Source organism: Antedon bifida, chromosome 7 (assembly GCF_963402885.1).
Source record: "Antedon bifida chromosome 7, ecAntBifi1.1, whole genome shotgun sequence".
In the NCBI taxonomy this organism is placed as follows: Eukaryota; Metazoa; Echinodermata; class Crinoidea; order Comatulida; family Antedonidae; genus Antedon; species Antedon bifida.
This window is the reverse complement of record NC_136232.1, coordinates 25,690,359-25,707,411: the sequence shown is the minus strand read 5'-3', so window position 1 is coordinate 25,707,411 and position 17,053 is coordinate 25,690,359. Positions and strand designations below refer to the sequence as shown.

The 17,053-nt window shown below is 32.8% G+C and overlaps 3 protein-coding genes across 3 annotated transcripts in view; 1 reads left to right on the top strand and 2 right to left on the bottom strand.

The window, feature by feature from the left end:
• LOC144847403 (dynein axonemal heavy chain 5-like) overlaps positions 1-17,053 on the top strand; it is a 96,089-nt gene that overhangs the window by 5,797 nt on the left and 73,239 nt on the right. The gene's annotated exons all lie outside the window — the stretch shown is intronic.
• On the bottom strand, positions 71-7,450 carry LOC144848305 (uncharacterized). Its single transcript, XM_078705020.1, has 2 exons — positions 6,120-7,450; positions 71-491 (listed from the first exon to the last, which is right to left on the bottom strand). Exons 1-2 carry the CDS (start codon positions 7,448-7,450, stop codon positions 71-73), a joined length of 1,752 nt encoding a protein of 583 aa, XP_078561146.1.
• On the bottom strand, positions 2,352-4,408 carry LOC144848306 (uncharacterized). Its single transcript, XM_078705021.1, has 3 exons — positions 3,279-4,408; positions 2,741-3,227; positions 2,352-2,472 (listed from the first exon to the last, which is right to left on the bottom strand). Exons 1-3 carry the CDS (start codon positions 4,348-4,350, stop codon positions 2,352-2,354), a joined length of 1,680 nt encoding a protein of 559 aa, XP_078561147.1. The 5' UTR covers positions 4,351-4,408.

Genomic DNA, 17,053 nt, shown 5'->3' with positions numbered 1-17,053 from the left:
AGGGAAATTTAAGTTAAAAAATGTCAGATACATTTTTAGAATGTTTGCTGTACTGTAATCAAATGCCAAATTAATCTGATTCCAGAACAAAATACTCTGGTGTTTCAGTAGTATTGATGTTAACATCTCTGTTCTCATTTCTTGAATTTTGTAACCTCTTCTTTTCAATCACAGTGTCCGAGTTGGCATAGCCAGTTTGTTCCGATGTCTCTCTGTTCTCATTTCTTGCATTTTGTAACCTCTTGTTTTCAAACACAGTGTCAGAGTTGGCATAGCCAGTTTGTTCCGATGTCTCTCTGTTCTCATTTCTTGCATTTTGTAACCTCTTCTTTTCAAACACAGTGTCAGAGTTGGCATAGCCAGTTTGTTCCGATGTCTCTCTGTTCTCATTTCTTGCATTTTGTAACCTCTTCTTTTCAAACACAGTGTCAGAGTTGGCATAGCCAGTTTGTTCTGATGTCTCTCTGTTCTCATTTCTTGCATTTTGTAACCTCTTGTTTTCAATAACTGTGTCAGAGTTAACATAGTCAGTCTGTTCTGATGTCTCTCTGTTCTCATGTCTTGCATTTTGTAACCTCTTCTTTTCAATAACTGTGTCGGAGTTAACATAGTCAGTCTGTTCTGTTATATTATTATCAATTGTGTAGTAGACCTCATCTGAAATTGTTTGTGGGACATCAGTGTTGCACACGCTATTTCCGATGTTTCTTTGATAGTGCACAGGTACAGGTGTGTTGTGATGTTTCCTCTTTTGTCGTTCATAACAACACACAACAAACACAAGTAAAACTATCAGTATGATGTTACTTGTTACCAGTGTTACAGTTATTTTATTGGGCTTCTGAGTTATATTTGTTACTGTTGTCATGTCATCATTGGATGTTATGTCTTGGTGGTGGTTGCCTTTGTCTGTTGGCATGTCATCAGTGGATGTTATGTCTGTTGACATGTCATCTCTGATTATGAATGTTATCTCATCAGATCTGCTCTGAACATCAGTACTCACCAGACATTTAACAGTGTAGTTACCAGCTGGTAAATTACCAAAGCATTTTTCATTTATCATATTGTAATTATATTGAGACATGCTCCCCTCTCCTCTCAAACTCCAATGATAAATTCTCTTGTTACCAGATCCACCTTCTGCATAGCACTTGAAGCAATTCTGGTTCACATCAACTTCAGGTGTTTCATACAACCTCTTAACCTCTACCTTTAATTGAGGGTGAACCAGCAATATCAACGTGTAGCACTCAATACTCATATATGTTCTTTGGTTCTTAATACAGTAGAAAAATATTCCTTCTCCAGAGTGAAAACCTTTCAAAGTCAGATTTATTGTAATGTCAGTATCTGCACTATGAAACTGTGTAATGTTGTGTTTTCCTTGGATCCAACCAATTGTGATGTCATATAGAAGATTGTATTTCCTAATCATATCACATGATATGTTTACTTCTTCACCTTCAATGACATTTTTTATATCATCACAATAAGCTTTTACAAGGTCTGGTTGATTCGTGCTCCGTGTAACAGCCAATGAAGGAACCAAATATTGTAATCTATTAGTATTATCATCTTGACATGTGTATATTCCTGTTTGTTGTTGACCAAACAAAATTAAAATTTGGCATTTGATTTTGTTGCCAAACAAATTAACCAGGTACTGGTAATTTGATGGTATAATTGTCACCGGTACCTTAAAGTATGTTGAATATTCAAACTTACTTTCAAATTTTACCAAACTTCTTGTAGCTCCTCCATGTCTGACTATCAACAAGCCGGTCACCACCAATAAAATAATTAATTTCAAAGTCATCTTTAATTCTTTCTCTATTGATGCAGTTGTTAAATTGCAACCTCCAAAGTCAACCTCAGATACTGAAGTATTGTTTGCATTGCGTGTGGTATGTATATTACAACGCGGAAGAATATATTTATTTCCTGTGTTTTAGTTTTTTTCTGCTAAAATCAAAACTAATTTAAGTTACATTTTATACAGGAATTATAGTTTTGTAATATCACAACAAGGAAGAATATATTTATTTTACTGTATTTCGGTTTTTGATTCTGAAATCAAAACTAATTTTGTGAAATATAAAGAATGATTGCTCAAGATAAAGAAAATAAAATACACTAGTATAACATTTGTGTTTGCAAAGTGTTCTAATTATGTTAAATAGTTCAATAACATGATAAACACTATTTATTTACCTCTGATTTCAATATCTGTTTTTATAAACTGGCCACAACACAAAAAAGGTAAGAGGAAGAAAAAACTGACCTAATGAAATGAGATGATCCAGAATAAAACCCTTTAATAAATAATAATTTCAAAATTATTGGGATTATTATTCTGATGACTCCTTAATTGCATAGTAAACTTCTTTATCCATGTTGGTCTTCAGAATGTCACAAGAATACTCACTTCCAGATGAGTTTCTATTTCTTTGATCTGTTGTGATATTTCTTCTTAATGTAACAACATAACATGTAACAATAACATGCACACAAGTGTAATCATACAGTGTACTTGTTACCAGTGTCTGTTGACATGGCATCATTAATGATATCTTGAGATGTTATTCTGCCTTTTTGCATCTTTGATAATATCCTGACACTCATGTTGTCAATTTTGCTAGCCTGGCATCATAAATCGGTTCATCCTTGTTGACCTGTTCTTTAGAATGCTCACTTCCAGAAGAGTACGTGTTTCCTTTATAGTATAAATATGTATTACAGTGCTGTCTCTCTGTTCTCATTTCTTGAATTTTGTAACTTCTTGTTGTCAGAGCTATCATAATATGCATTTTCAGCCTCTTCTGCTATATTATCATCAATTGTATAGTAAACTTCTTCCTCTGTAATGGTTTGTGGTTTGTAAAAAATGTCATGCACACCACTTGTGTTAATGGTTCTTTGATAGTGCACTACAGGTTCAGGTGTCTTCGTCTGCTGTTTCCTTTTCTGTCGTTCATAACAACACACAACAAACACAAGTAAAACTATCACTATCAGTATGATGTTACTTGTTACCAGTATTATGGTTATTTCATTGGGCTTCTGAGTTGTCTTTGTAGCTGTTTGGATGTCATCATTGGATGTTATGTCTTGGTGGTGGTTGCCTTTGTCAGTTGTCATGTCATCATTGGATGTTATGTCTTGGTGGTGGTTGCCTTTGTCTGTTGTCCTGTCATCATTGGATGTTATGTCTTGGTGGTGGTTGCCTTTATCTGTTGTCATGTCACCATTGGATGTCATGTCTTGGTGATGTTTACCTTGGATTGTAGTCATTCTGTCTGTTGGCATGTCATCATTGGATGTCATGTCTTTGTGGCGTTTCCCCTGGAGTGTTGTCATTCTGTCTCTTGTCATGACATCGTCAATTGTGAATTCTATCTCATCAGATCTGTTCTGAACATCAGTACTCACCAGACACTTAACAGTGTAGTTACTAGCTGGTAGATTACCAAAGCATCTTTCATCAGTTTCATTGTAATATTGATTCTTGAATTCCTCTCCTTTCAAACTCCAATTATAAATTCTTTTGTCACCAGATCCACCTTCTGCATAGCACTTGAAGCAATTCTGGTTCACATCAATATCAGGTGTTTCATATAACCTTTTGACATCTACTAATAATTGAGGGTGAACCAGCAATATCAATGTGTAGCACCTTATGCTCCTATTGGTTGTGTAATAATATGAAATACAGTGGATAAATATTCCCTCTCCAGAATAAAAACCTTTAAAAGTCAGATTTATTTCAATATCAGTATCTGCACTATGAAACTGTGTAATGTTGTGTTTTCCTTGGATCCAACCAATTGTTACTTCATATTGGTTTATGTTATATTTCCTGATATCACATGAAATGTTTACTTCTTCTCCTTCAATGATGCCTTTTATATCTTCACAATCAGCTCTTACAAAGTCTGGTTGACCTTTTCTCCATTGTACATCATCCGATGAAGGAAGCAAATATTGTAAATTATCATCATCGTAACATGTGTATATTCCTTTTTGTTGTTGACCAAAGGAAATAAAAAGTGGGCATTTAATTGTGACGTCTCTTCCGTACAAATTATCCAAGTCCTGTAAACTTGATGGTGTAATTATCACAGGTAGCTCAGTGTATGATAGATAATAAAACTCTCTTTGAAATTGTACAAGATGTTTTGAAGCTCCATGTCTGAATATCAATAAACAAGTCACCAAAAGATTAAGCAATTTTAAACTCATCTTGAAAAACCTTTGTAATGATGCAGTTTGTGAAAATCCAACCTTTAAATTCCGATGCGGTCGGAGACGAAGTGGTGTTTGCAATGTCTTTTTACAGTACAGAAACATTGAAGAATATATTTACTTTATTTGAGTTTGGTTTTTGCTGCAATAACAAAACAAATGTTATGGCAAAACTTACAGTATAAAGATATAACTTTAGATCGGTAGTGATTGACAAGTAATATCTCGTAATTGTTTCTGTTATATTATTAAGGAGTTGTGTTTTTGCTACAATAACAAAACTAATTTCAGTGAAATATTGATACTGATTGACAATACTATTTTGCGTAATTGTTTATTTCTCTTCTGTAGCTAGTTTTAATCTCTTTCAATGTAAACTTTGCTCGTGTTTTAGGTTTCTAATCTCATTTTATTTCAGTTCATTCAATTTTTACAATAACAATGGATTTAAATTTAAAAAGACTTTAAAAGACTAAACAATATGAACTGAAGATTTAACCCAAGAAAGTTTTAAAAAAAAATTTATTTCAATTGGGGTCCTTACAGTCCCACCCAATTTTACTTGACTGTCTGCAATCGCACTCTTGTGGAAGATCAAAGCATATTGATTGAAACGTTGAGGAACTCTTTTCAACTACATACATGGTATACCGCAAACTTACAGTAGTGGCCTATTGTTTATATTATTATTAGAACTATTGGATTAGAAACATTGTTGGTTTCGGTTTTGAAAATATTAAACTTTATATTATCTTGACCTGTATGTAGATTATTAATAATTCAAATCAATTCAATTCAATTCAATTCAATTTATTTTCATAAGATACATCATTGTGAAATAATATTACAGTGTTTTTTTGTTTTTTTTTATAATTAGAATGCACTTATGCTGGAGAAACATAAATAAGCCCGGAGGGCTTTAAGGCTAGTTCCACCAGAAAAAAAAAATAATTCAAAAAATAATAATAATATCATTCATCAAAAGCCCTATTCTAATAATATTAAACGATGCAATCTATGTCTTCAAAGAGAAATATTATATTGTGTGTAAGCCTGACATTTGTTCATTTACCAAGGAACAAACTATTCATGCAGACAAAAGAAGAAAGTTTCTATTAAAATATCATAGACGGACAATAGATACAGTACATAAGACATAATAGACTAAACTTATCTAATGGAACAATAAGTGAATGTACAGTATACATAAGTTATTTACATAAATAGTCTCTTCTTGTAAATTACACATAATAATATAATAATAAATACTTTATTTTAACACAGAAAAGCTTGTGTCACTATAAATGTGTTCTACAAGGCCGTGATCAACTAACAGTAATACATTACACATTTAAAATTAACAAACGAGAGAACAAAATATATACACTTACAGTAAACAGAAACATTAATTACATTTATGCTAGGAGTACAGAATAAATTACACCAATAATTTTTTTTAAGTATTTAAATTTGTGGCATTTTTCTTTACGGGAGCCCGGCACCTGATGATTGAAGAGTGATTTTTATCACCTTCATGTAAAGTCTGCAGTGTGCAATAACATGTTCACATTTTAACCGAGTCATTTATTTATCTATATTGTATACAGTGTATTATAACCTTGCTTTTCTTCTAAATAAATTTAATTAAATATCATTTTCTATTGATATTTAATGTTATTGATACATATTTTCAAATTATTAGGAATTCAGTGGGCCTACAAATTAATACAGTTTTTCAATATTATTTATGACATCCTCTATCATCATTTCTTGCATTTTGTAATCTCTTCTTTTCAATCACAGTGTCAGAGCAAACATACAACTGTTCAGCTCGTTCTGCTGTCTCTCTGTTCTCATTTCTTGCATTTTGTAACCTCTTCTTTTCAATCACAGTGTCAGAGCAAACATACAACTGTTCAGCTCGTTCTGCTGTCTCTCTGATCTCATTCCTTGCATTTTGTAATCTCTTCTTTTCAATCACAGTTTCAGAGCTAACATAGAACTGTTCAGCTTGTTCTGCTGTCTCTCTGTTCTCATTTCTTGCATTTTGTAACCTCTTCTTTTCAATCACAGTGTCCGAGTTAACATACAACTGTTCAGCTTGTTCTGCTGTTCTGTCATCAACTGAACAGGGAACCTCGTCTTCTGCATTTATTTGTAGAACATCAGATGTGTTTCCCGCACTAATTGTGTCAGCGCTTCTTTGAAAGTGCACAACTGGTGCTGGTGTGTTGTGATGTTTTCTCTTTTGTTGTTCATAAAAACACACAACACACACAAGTACAGCTATCCATATGATGTTACTTGTTACCAGTAGTATTTTTATTTTAGGCTTCTTGGTATTAGTATCTTGAATTGTGAATGCTATCTCATTAGATCTGTTCTGAACATCAGTACTCACCAGACACTTTACAGTGTAGTTACCAGCTTGTAAATTACCAAAGCATCGTTCATCTGTCCCTAGCTGGTCATCATTCTCTGTCAATTCTTCCTTATTTAAACTCCAATTATACATTTTCTTGTCATCAGATCCACCTTCTGCATAGCACTTGAAGCAATGCTGGTTCACATCAATTTGAGGTGTTTCAGAGTATAACCTTTTAACATCCACCTTTAATTGAAGGTGAACTGTCAATATCAATGTGTAGCAGTAAATATTTCTATAGTTTAAAATACAGTAGAAAAATATCCCTTCTCCAGAATGAAAACCTTTTAAAGTCTGATTAATTGTAACAGTGTTAGTATCTGTACGATGCATCTGTGTAATGTTGTGCTTTCCTTGGATCCAACCAATTGTCACTTCATAATGGATGTTATACTTTCTGTTCATGTTACATGAAATATTTAATTCCTCTCCTTTAATGATGTCTTTCATATTGTCACAGTAAAGTTTTACATGTTTTGGTTGAAGTGCAAACCATGTTACCTGTACATTGGACGTCGGAACCAAATACTGTAATCTATCCTTTTGACATGTGTATATTCCTGTTTGGTGACCAAAATAAATTAAAAGTGGACATTTAACTGCAAAATCTTTTCCAACTATGTTCTGTTTATTTGCTGGTGTTTTTTTTACAGTTATTTTGGAGTTTGATGAGTAAAATTGTCTTTCAAATTTTACCAACTCTTTTGACGCTCCATGTCTGAATATCAACAACCAGATCATAAGTACAAAGATGATATTAAGGAGGAATTTCAAATTCATCTTTAAAACCTCTATCTATCGATACAGTTTTAAAATAATCAACTCCTAAAGTCCAGACATCTTCAGAGAATGAGTGTGTTTGTAATAGTTTACAATACCAACAAGGAAGAATATACTTCAAGGTTTTTTTTAATGGTTTTTTACAGGAAGTCTTTAAAGGGAAGTTTATGCCAAGAAGATGGAATATGATTTTTGCTGCTATTATTCAAACTAAAAAATTTGTGCATTTTGTGAAATGAAAAAATTACAGATTTACAACAGCTTTACCTATTAATACTAGATGTGTAATCCCACCACCACAAACACAAATTAACCCCCGCCTTTTAGCAACCACCTACTTTAATTTGATTACCAATATGCCTGCTGATTGTTTGTGTTTTAATAATAGTACATTAAGTAATTTAAGGAAGTACATTATAGAGATATTATACTGTAGGTTTCGCATTACAATATTTAAAACTAAATTGTTTAGATTGAATCCTGTACGGAAGTTTTAACGGGTTTTTTTTATTGCATTATGTGAACTTGTTGGTTTCCTTCTTGTTACATGATCTTGATTTAATCATGTTGTTTGTAGATTTTAACAATTTAGAAAAAAAGCAAAATACAAATTTTCAAAATTCTGTTGCTAAATTATATTTATTTGTACATTTGAAGCATACAGTAACTTTGCTGTTTTTTACATCACAGCATGCAACTATAATAGTTTTTTTAGTTGAATAACATTAACGCAGACATACAACAATCAAGAAGAATTTAATAATATAATAATCTACAGTATGATGATTTAATTATAAATTTACTAGACTAAGGATATGTTCCAACATTACAAATGCTTCAAAATACACCAAATTCATTACTAATATTATAAAAACATCAAACTTTTGCTCTGTTTAATAGTTGTGCCCAAATATGGTAGTGATATACCCAAATATGGCAATGATATGACATCATCCTGTCCAATGGGCACATTTTTTGTCACATAAAGTTTGATAGTGTAGACGGAATTTTTGTGTTTGAATTCAATGAGAACTTATTTTACTCTATCTATTTTTCAAGTGAAATGTTACCTATATTTATAGTCTATTATTTGATACAAAATATCACAACTAAATTAGCTCCCTTCTCCGAGCAACTGTCTTATTTTAATTTAGAAAACCAATAATGTTTTCTAAACCACAAGAGATATTTTTTATTTTATTGTTTTTGTTATATATTAGTACATTTACATTAATAAGGATAGTATAGATAGATAAGTATTTTTTCATTTAATTATATTTAAACCTAAACTACTGTAATTCTTTACGTTTATTGCTGTACTAAAGTGTAATAACCTTTCCATTGCACCACTACCGTTGGTTTCTGTTGTGTTAGATGATTAATTTGTTCATGTTGTACTTTACAGTACATTTGATTCACAAGCAATAAAAAAACAAGATCATTATTCCATTAGTCTATATCGTGCCTAGCTTACCTGCTGGATAAACCAACATTAGCCTCTCTCTCCGGCGATGTTAAGTGGGTGTGTTTCACTTGAGGGCGTCCTGACGGCGGACTGATCCATTATCCAACGGGGGTGGGAAAAAATTAATGTTATTAATGTTCTTCTTTTCGTAATGTTTACCTCTCGTCGGAGAGCGAGCCTAATGTTGGTTTATCCAGGTAAGCGGCACTCATAGACAACCAACACCACTGTTGGTTTGTGTAATCTGTTAGAATTGTCATCAACAGAAAGTGTGCAGGCTTTTATTTGTTTAAAGAATAACGTGGCCAAGAAACTAAACTGTGTGGTTTTTGTGTGAACAATTTTAACCCTGCCATTCTTTTAAATACTGTAGATTTATTTTATTTATTTTTTCAAATTTCTGAACAGATTTAAAAGACAAGGAAAAACCAAACTGATGATCTACAATTACAACATTCTACAAGAAATTGTCCAACTGCAAACATTTCGACATTGACAAATATTTTTTTAATAAGATAAATAATTAAGTATTTTCCCTTAAAGAACTTTTTCTATTAAGCTTGCAAACATTTTGACATGAATAATTAAGTACTTTACCTTATAAAAACCTAACTTTAAATTGAGAATTTCATCGGGAAATTTGTTCCAAATGTAAATAAATATGGAACGCAAGACTTCTTACTTTTAAAATTACCAGTTGAACAATTGTGTGCTCAAAGATATAAGCAAATTTTGGTGTAAATTATTCTTTTGTATTATTGGGACTCAAGTACAAACTAATTTGGTGTTTCGTAATATTTATGCTCACCACCCACTCTTTTTTCTTGCATTTTGTAACCTCTTGTTTTCCATCACAGTGTCAGAGCTAACATAGTCAGTCTGTTCTGGTGTCTCTCTGTTCTCATTTCTTGCATTTTGTAACCTCTTGTTTTAAATCACAGTGTCAGAGCTAACATAGTCAGTCTGTTCTGCTGTCTCTCTGTTCTCATTTCTTGCATTTTGTAACCTCTTGTTTTCAATCACAGTGTCTGAGCTAACATAGTCAGTCTGTTCTGCTGTCTCTCTGTTCTCATTTCTTGCATTTTGTAACCTCTTGTTTTCAATCACGGCATCAGAGCTAACATAGTCAGTCTGTTCTGCTGTCTCTCTGTTCTCATTTCTTGCATTTTGTAACCTCTTGTTTTCAATCACAGCATCAGAGCTAACATAGTCAGTCTGTTCTGCTGTCTCTCTGTTCTCATTTCTTGCATTTTGTAACCTCTTGTTTTCAATCACAGCATCAGAGCTAACATAGTCAGTCTGTTCTGCTGTCTCTCTGTTCTCATTTCTTGCATTTTGTAACCTCTTCTTTTCAATCACAGTGTCAGAGCTAACATAGTCAGTCTGTTCTGTTGTCTCTCTGTTCTCATTTTTTGCATGTTGTAACCTCTTGTTTTCAATCACAGCATCAGAGCTAACATACAACTGTTCAGCTTGTTCTGCTGTTCTGTCATCAACTGAACAGTAAACATCAGAAGTGTCTTCTGCACTAATTGTGTCAATGTTTCTTTGAAAGTGCACAACAGGTACAGGTGTGTTGTGATGTTTCCTCTTTTGGTGTTTATAATAACACAGAACACACACAAGTAAAACTATCAATATAATAATAATTGTTACCATACCAGTATTATGGTTTTTCTCTGAGACTGTGTAGACATGTTGTCATTGGAGGTCATGTCTGTTGGCATGTCATCTCTGATTGTAAATGCTATCTCATTAGATCTGTTCTGAACATCAGTACTCACCAGACACTTAACAGTGTAGTCACCAGCTGGTAAATTACTAAAACATCTTTCATCAGTTCCATTGTAATACTGATATTCCTCTCCTTTCAAACCCCAATTATAAATTTTCTTGTCACCAGATCCACCTTCTGCATAGCACTTGAAGCAATTCTGGTTCACATCAACTTCAGGTGTTTCATACCTCTACCATTAATTGAGGGTGAACCATCAATATCAATGTGTAGCAGTTAATATTTCCATAGTTTAAAATACAATAGAAAAATATTCCTTCTCCAGAATGAAAACCTTTTAAAGTCTGATAAATTGTAACAATGCTGGTATGTACGAAGAATCTGTGTAAAGTTGTATTTTCCTTGGATCCAACCAAGTATTATTTCATATCGGAACTGCCTACTTTAATTTGATTATCAATATGCCTGCTGAGTGTTTTAATAATAGTACATTAGGTAATTTAAGGTACATTAAGTACATTATAGAGATATTATAGGTTTCCCATTACAATATTTAAAACTAAATTGTTTACATTGAATCCTGTACAGAAGTTTGAACGTTTTTTATTGCATTATGTGAACTTGTTGCTTTCCTTCCTTGTTATATGATCTTGATTTAATCATGTTGTTTGTAGATTTAAACAATTGAAGAAAAAAACAAGTTTTCAATATTCTGTTGCTAAATTTTATTTATTTGTACAAGACAATTTGAAAGCTTTTTTACTTGTTTACTTGTTTGCCGTACACTTTCGTCATACAGGATTGAGGCGAAGCACTCAGTGCTTAAAAGCCCCTCCTAACGATAAAATCATATTCAATATAAGGTGAAAACTTCAGCGGGTGGTTGGACGATGCGACATTAAGTTTTGCTTTGAACGAGTTCACCGTAGCACATGAAACTACATTCGTAGGCAGAGCATTCCATAAGAGAATAACTCTCCTGGAGAACGTGTCCCTCCTTATATTAAGACGAGAGCTTTTAAACTTGAGTTTATATGGGTGTCCCCGGGTACGAGAGTCTGGATCAAATTCAAAAAATGTATTGATCGAAATACGATCGAAACCTTTTACAATCCTAAAAACTTGGATAATATCCGCACTCTGCCTTCGATATCTCATGGTAGAAAGACCAAGAATTCTCAAAACGTTGTTCATAGGGGATGTTACGGTACCCAGGAATCAATCTCGTTGCTCTTTGCTGAACCTTTTCTAGTAAATCCTGATCTCGCTTTCTAATAGGATTATATACAGTATTACAATATACAAGCGTTGGCCTGACAATAGACTTATACAGCTTCAAAAATCCATCTTTATTCAAGAATTTAAATGATCTATAAATCATTCCTAATTTCTTATTAGCCCTTCTACAAATATCCGCTACGTGCAAATTAAATTTGAAGCATAAAGTAACATTTCTGTTTTTTACATCACAGCATGGACATATAACATCTATGTTAGTTTGTCGTAAACCTCCTCTTCCGCATTTGTCTGTAGAACATCACATGAATTCTCACCCACATTGGCACCACTGTTTTTTTGATAGTACACAGCAGGTTCCCCTCTGAATGAGAACGTATTTTATCCTATCTATTTTTCCTGTGGAATGTTACAATCACAGTGTCAGAGCTAAACATAGTCTCTCTGTTCTCATTTCTTTCATCCTCTTCTTTTCAATGACAGTGTCTAACATAGGTTAATTTAATTATTCTGCTGTATGATCATCAATTGAACAGTAAATCTCATTCTTTTCAATGGTTTGCGAAACATTCAAAGTGTCACCAACACTAATTGTGTCATTATTACTTTGAAAGTGCACAACAGGTACAAGTGTGTTGCGATAGTTTCTCTTCTGTTGTTCATAACAACACACAACAAACACAAGTAAAACTATCAGTAGGCCTATGATAGTACTTGTTACAAATATTATGGTTATTTGATTAGTGTTCTTGCATTTTGTCGGCATGCCAAATTTGTTATCTTCAAATGTTGTTATTCTTTCGGTTACATCTTTGATTGTGAATGCTAACTGATCAGATCTGTTCTGAACATCAGTACTCACCAGACACTTGACAGTGTAGTTACCAGCTGGTAAATTACTAAAGCATCTTTCATCAGGTTCATTGTAATTATATTGAGTCATGATCCCCTCTCCTCTTAGTCCCCAATTATAAATTCTTTTGTCATCAGATCCACCTTTTGCATAACACTTGAAGCAATTCTGGTTCACATCAACTTCAGGTGTTTCATATAACCTTTTGACATCTACTATTAATTGAGGGTGAACCATCAATATCAATGTGTAGCAGTAAATACTTCTATTGTTTAAAATACAGTAGAAAAATATCCCTTCTCCAGAATGAAAACCTTTTAAAGTCTGATTAATTGTAACAGTGTTAGTATCTGTACGATAAATATGTGTAATGTTGTGCTCTCCTTGAATCCAACCAATTGTCACTTCATAATGGATGTTATACTTTCTGTTCATGTTACATGAAATATTTAATTCCTCTCCTTCAATGATGTCTTTCATATTGTCACAGTAAAGTTTTACACGTTTTGGTTGAACTGCAAACCATGTTACCTGTACATTGGACGTCGGAACCAAATACTGTAGTCTATCCTTTTGACATGTGTATATTCCTGTTTGGTGACCAAAATAAATGAAAAGTGGACATTTAACTGCAACATTTTTTCCAACTATGTTCCGTTCACTTGATGTCATTTTCACAGTTATTTTGGAGTTTGATGAGTAATTAAAACTTCTTTCAAATTTTACCAACTCTTTTGAAGTTCCATGTCTGAATATCAACAACCAGGTCACAAGTACAAAGATGATATTAAGGAATTTCAAATTCATCTTTAGAACTTCTCTGTATTGATGCAGTTTATAAATAACCAACTCCTAAAGTCCAGATGTGGTAAGAGACTGAGTGCATGTGTAATAGTGTACAATACCAACAAGGAAGAATATACTTCAAGGGTTTGTTTTTAACAGGAAGTCTTTAAAGGGAAGTTTATGCCAAGAAGATAGAATATGATTTTTGCTGCTAACATTCAAACTATAAAATTTGTGCATTTTGTGAAATTAAAAATTAAATAATAACAGCTTACTAGTACTGTATCTAATAATACTAGACATGTGTCATCACCACAAACATAAAATAACCCCTAGCAACTGCCTACTTTAATTTGATTATCAATACGCCTACTGAGTGTTTGTGTTTTAATAATAGTACATTAAGTAATTTACGGAAGTACATTATACATATATATAGGTTTCGTATGACAATATTTAAAACTAAATTGTTCAGATTAAATGCTGTACGGAAGTTTAAAGTTTATTGCATTACGTGAACTTGTTGCTTTTCTTCTTGTTATACAGCATGATCTTGATTTGTAAATTTAAACAATTGAGAAAAGTTTTCAATTTTCTTTTGCTAAATTTTATTTGCAAGCTTTTTATACATTTGAAGCATATACGTAACATTTCTGTTTTTACTAATACCTACTTTAATTTGAAGACAAATAATATTTTCCAACTACAAGATACAGTACATCATTATTGTTTTTGTTATATTATTAGTAGGCCTACATTAGGTATGTCTTGCTCGTCTGTTTTGTTAGATTACAGTATATTGATTTGATCATGTTGTAGATTCAATTCGCAAGCAATCAAACAAACTAATCTGGCGTTTCATAATATATGCTCACCACCCACTCTTTTTTCTTGCATTGTGTAACCTCTTGTTTTTAATCACAGCGTCTGAGCTAACATAGTCAGTCTGTTCTGATGTCTCTCTGTTCTCAATTCTTGCATTTTGTAACCTCTTGTTTTTCATCACAGCGTCACAGCTAACATAGTCAGTCTGTTCTGATGTCTCTATGTTCTCATTTCTTGCATTTTGTAATCTCTTCTTTTCAATCACAATGTCAGAGCTAACATACAACTGTTCAGCTTGTTCTGCTGTCTCTCTGTTCTCATTTCTTGCATTTTGTAACCTCTTGTTTTCAATCACAGTGTCCGAGTTAACATACAACTGTTCAGCTTGTTCTGCTGTCCTGTCATTAACTGAACAGTGAACCTCGTCTTCTGCATTCATTTGCAGAACATCAGACATGTCTACCACACTAATTGTGTCAATGTTTCTTTGAAAGTGCACAACAGGTACAGGTATGTTGTGATGTTTCCTTTTTTGTTGTTCATAATAACACACAACAAACACAACTACAGCTATCCATATGATGTTACTTGTTACCATTAGTATTGTTATTTTAGGCTTCTTGGTATTAGTATCTTTATTTGTGAATTCTATCTCATCAGATCTGTTCTGAACATCAGTACTCACCAGACACTTCACAGTGTAGTCACCAGCTGGTAAATTACTAAAGCATCTTTTATCAGTGTCATTGTACATGGATTCTACTCTATTTAAACTCCAACTATAAATTATCTTGTCGTCACCAGATCCACCTTCTGTATAGCACTTGAAGCAATTCTGGTTCACATCAACTTCAGGTGTGTCATATAACCGTTTAACCTCTACCTTTAATTTAGGGTGAACCGGCAATATCAATGTGTAGCAATTAATACTCCTATAATTGGTATTGGTAAATTTAATTGAAGTACAGTAGACAAATATTCCCTGTCCAGAGTGAAAACCTTCAAAAGTCTGATTAACTGTAGTATTCTTAGTATCTACTTTATGAGACTGTTTAATGTGGTGCTTTCCTTGGATCCAACCAATTGTGACATTAGGTTTGATGTTATATTCCTTGATCATGTCACATGAAATGTTTACTTCTTCTCCTTCAATGATAGCTTTTATATTGTCACAATGAAGTTTTACATAGAATGGTTGACGTATAAAGCTTGTTACATTCGAAGAAGGAACCAAATAATATTGTAAATCATCTTGACATGTGTGTATTCCATTTTTGTGATCAAAAGAAATGAAAAGTTGGCAGTTGACATTTTTTCCAGTCAAGTGAAAGGCTCTGTACTGTTTACTTGATGGTATAATTGTCACAGGTTGCTTAGTGTATGATTTGTAATAAAACCTACTTTCAAATTGTACCAACTCTCTTGAAGCTCCATGTCTGAATATCAACAACCAGGTCACCATTACAAACATGATATTAGGGAATTTCAAATTCATCTTTAAAACCTCTCTGTCTTGATGCAGTTTATAGATAATCAACTCCTAAAGTCCAGACATCTTCAGAGAATGAGTGTGTTTGTAATAGTTTACAATACCAACAAGGAAGAATATACTTCAAGGTTTTTTTAATGGTTTTTAACAGGAAGTCTTTAAAGGGAAGTTTATGCCAAGAAGATGGAATATGATTTTTTCTACTTATATTGAAACTATCAAATTTGTGCATTGGTGAAAAATTGAACAAACACAGCTTTATCTATTAAAACTAGAAATGCATCATCCCACCACCACAAACACAAAATAACCCATTCTTTTAGCAACCGCTTACTTTAATTTGATTATCAATATGCCTACTGAGTGTTTGTGTTATAATAATAGTACATTAAGTAATTTAGATATTAGAGGTTTCGCATTACAATATTTTAAACTAAATTGTTTAGATTGAATCCTGTACAGAAGTTTGAACGTTTATTATTGCATTATGTGAACTTGTTGCTTTCCTTCTTGTTACTGTATATGATCTTGATCTAATCATGGTGTAGATTTAAACAATTGAGAAAAAAACAAAATACAAGTTTACAATATTCTGTTGCTAAATTGTATTTATTTGTACAAGACAATTTGCAAGCTTTTTATACATTTGAAGCATAAAGTAACATTTCTGTTTTTTACATCACAGCATGGACATATAACATTATGTATTTTCAGAATGTTCTGCTGTGTCATTAATTGCATAGTAAACCTCCTCTTCCGCATTTGTCTGTAGAACATCAGATGAATTCTCACCCACACTGACACCACTGTTTCTTTGATAGTACACAGCAGGTTCCCCTCTGAATGAGAACATATTTTATTCTACTGTATCTATTTTTCCTGTGGAATGTTACCTATAAGCCTATAATTTGGTAAAACATAGCCTTTTCTGCTGTCTCTCTGTTCTCATTTCTTGAATTTTGTAACCTCTTGTTTTCAATCACATTGTCAGAGTTAACATAGTCAGTCTGTTCTGATGTCTCTCTGTTCTCATTTCTTGCATCCTCTTCTTTTCAATGACAGTGTCTGAGCTAACATAAGAATGTTTGGTTTATTCTGCTGTATGATCATCAATTGAACAGTAAAGCTCATTTTGTTCAATGGTTTGCAAGACATTAGAAGTGTCACCAACATTAATTGTGTCATTGCCTCTTTGATAATGCATAGCTGGTACA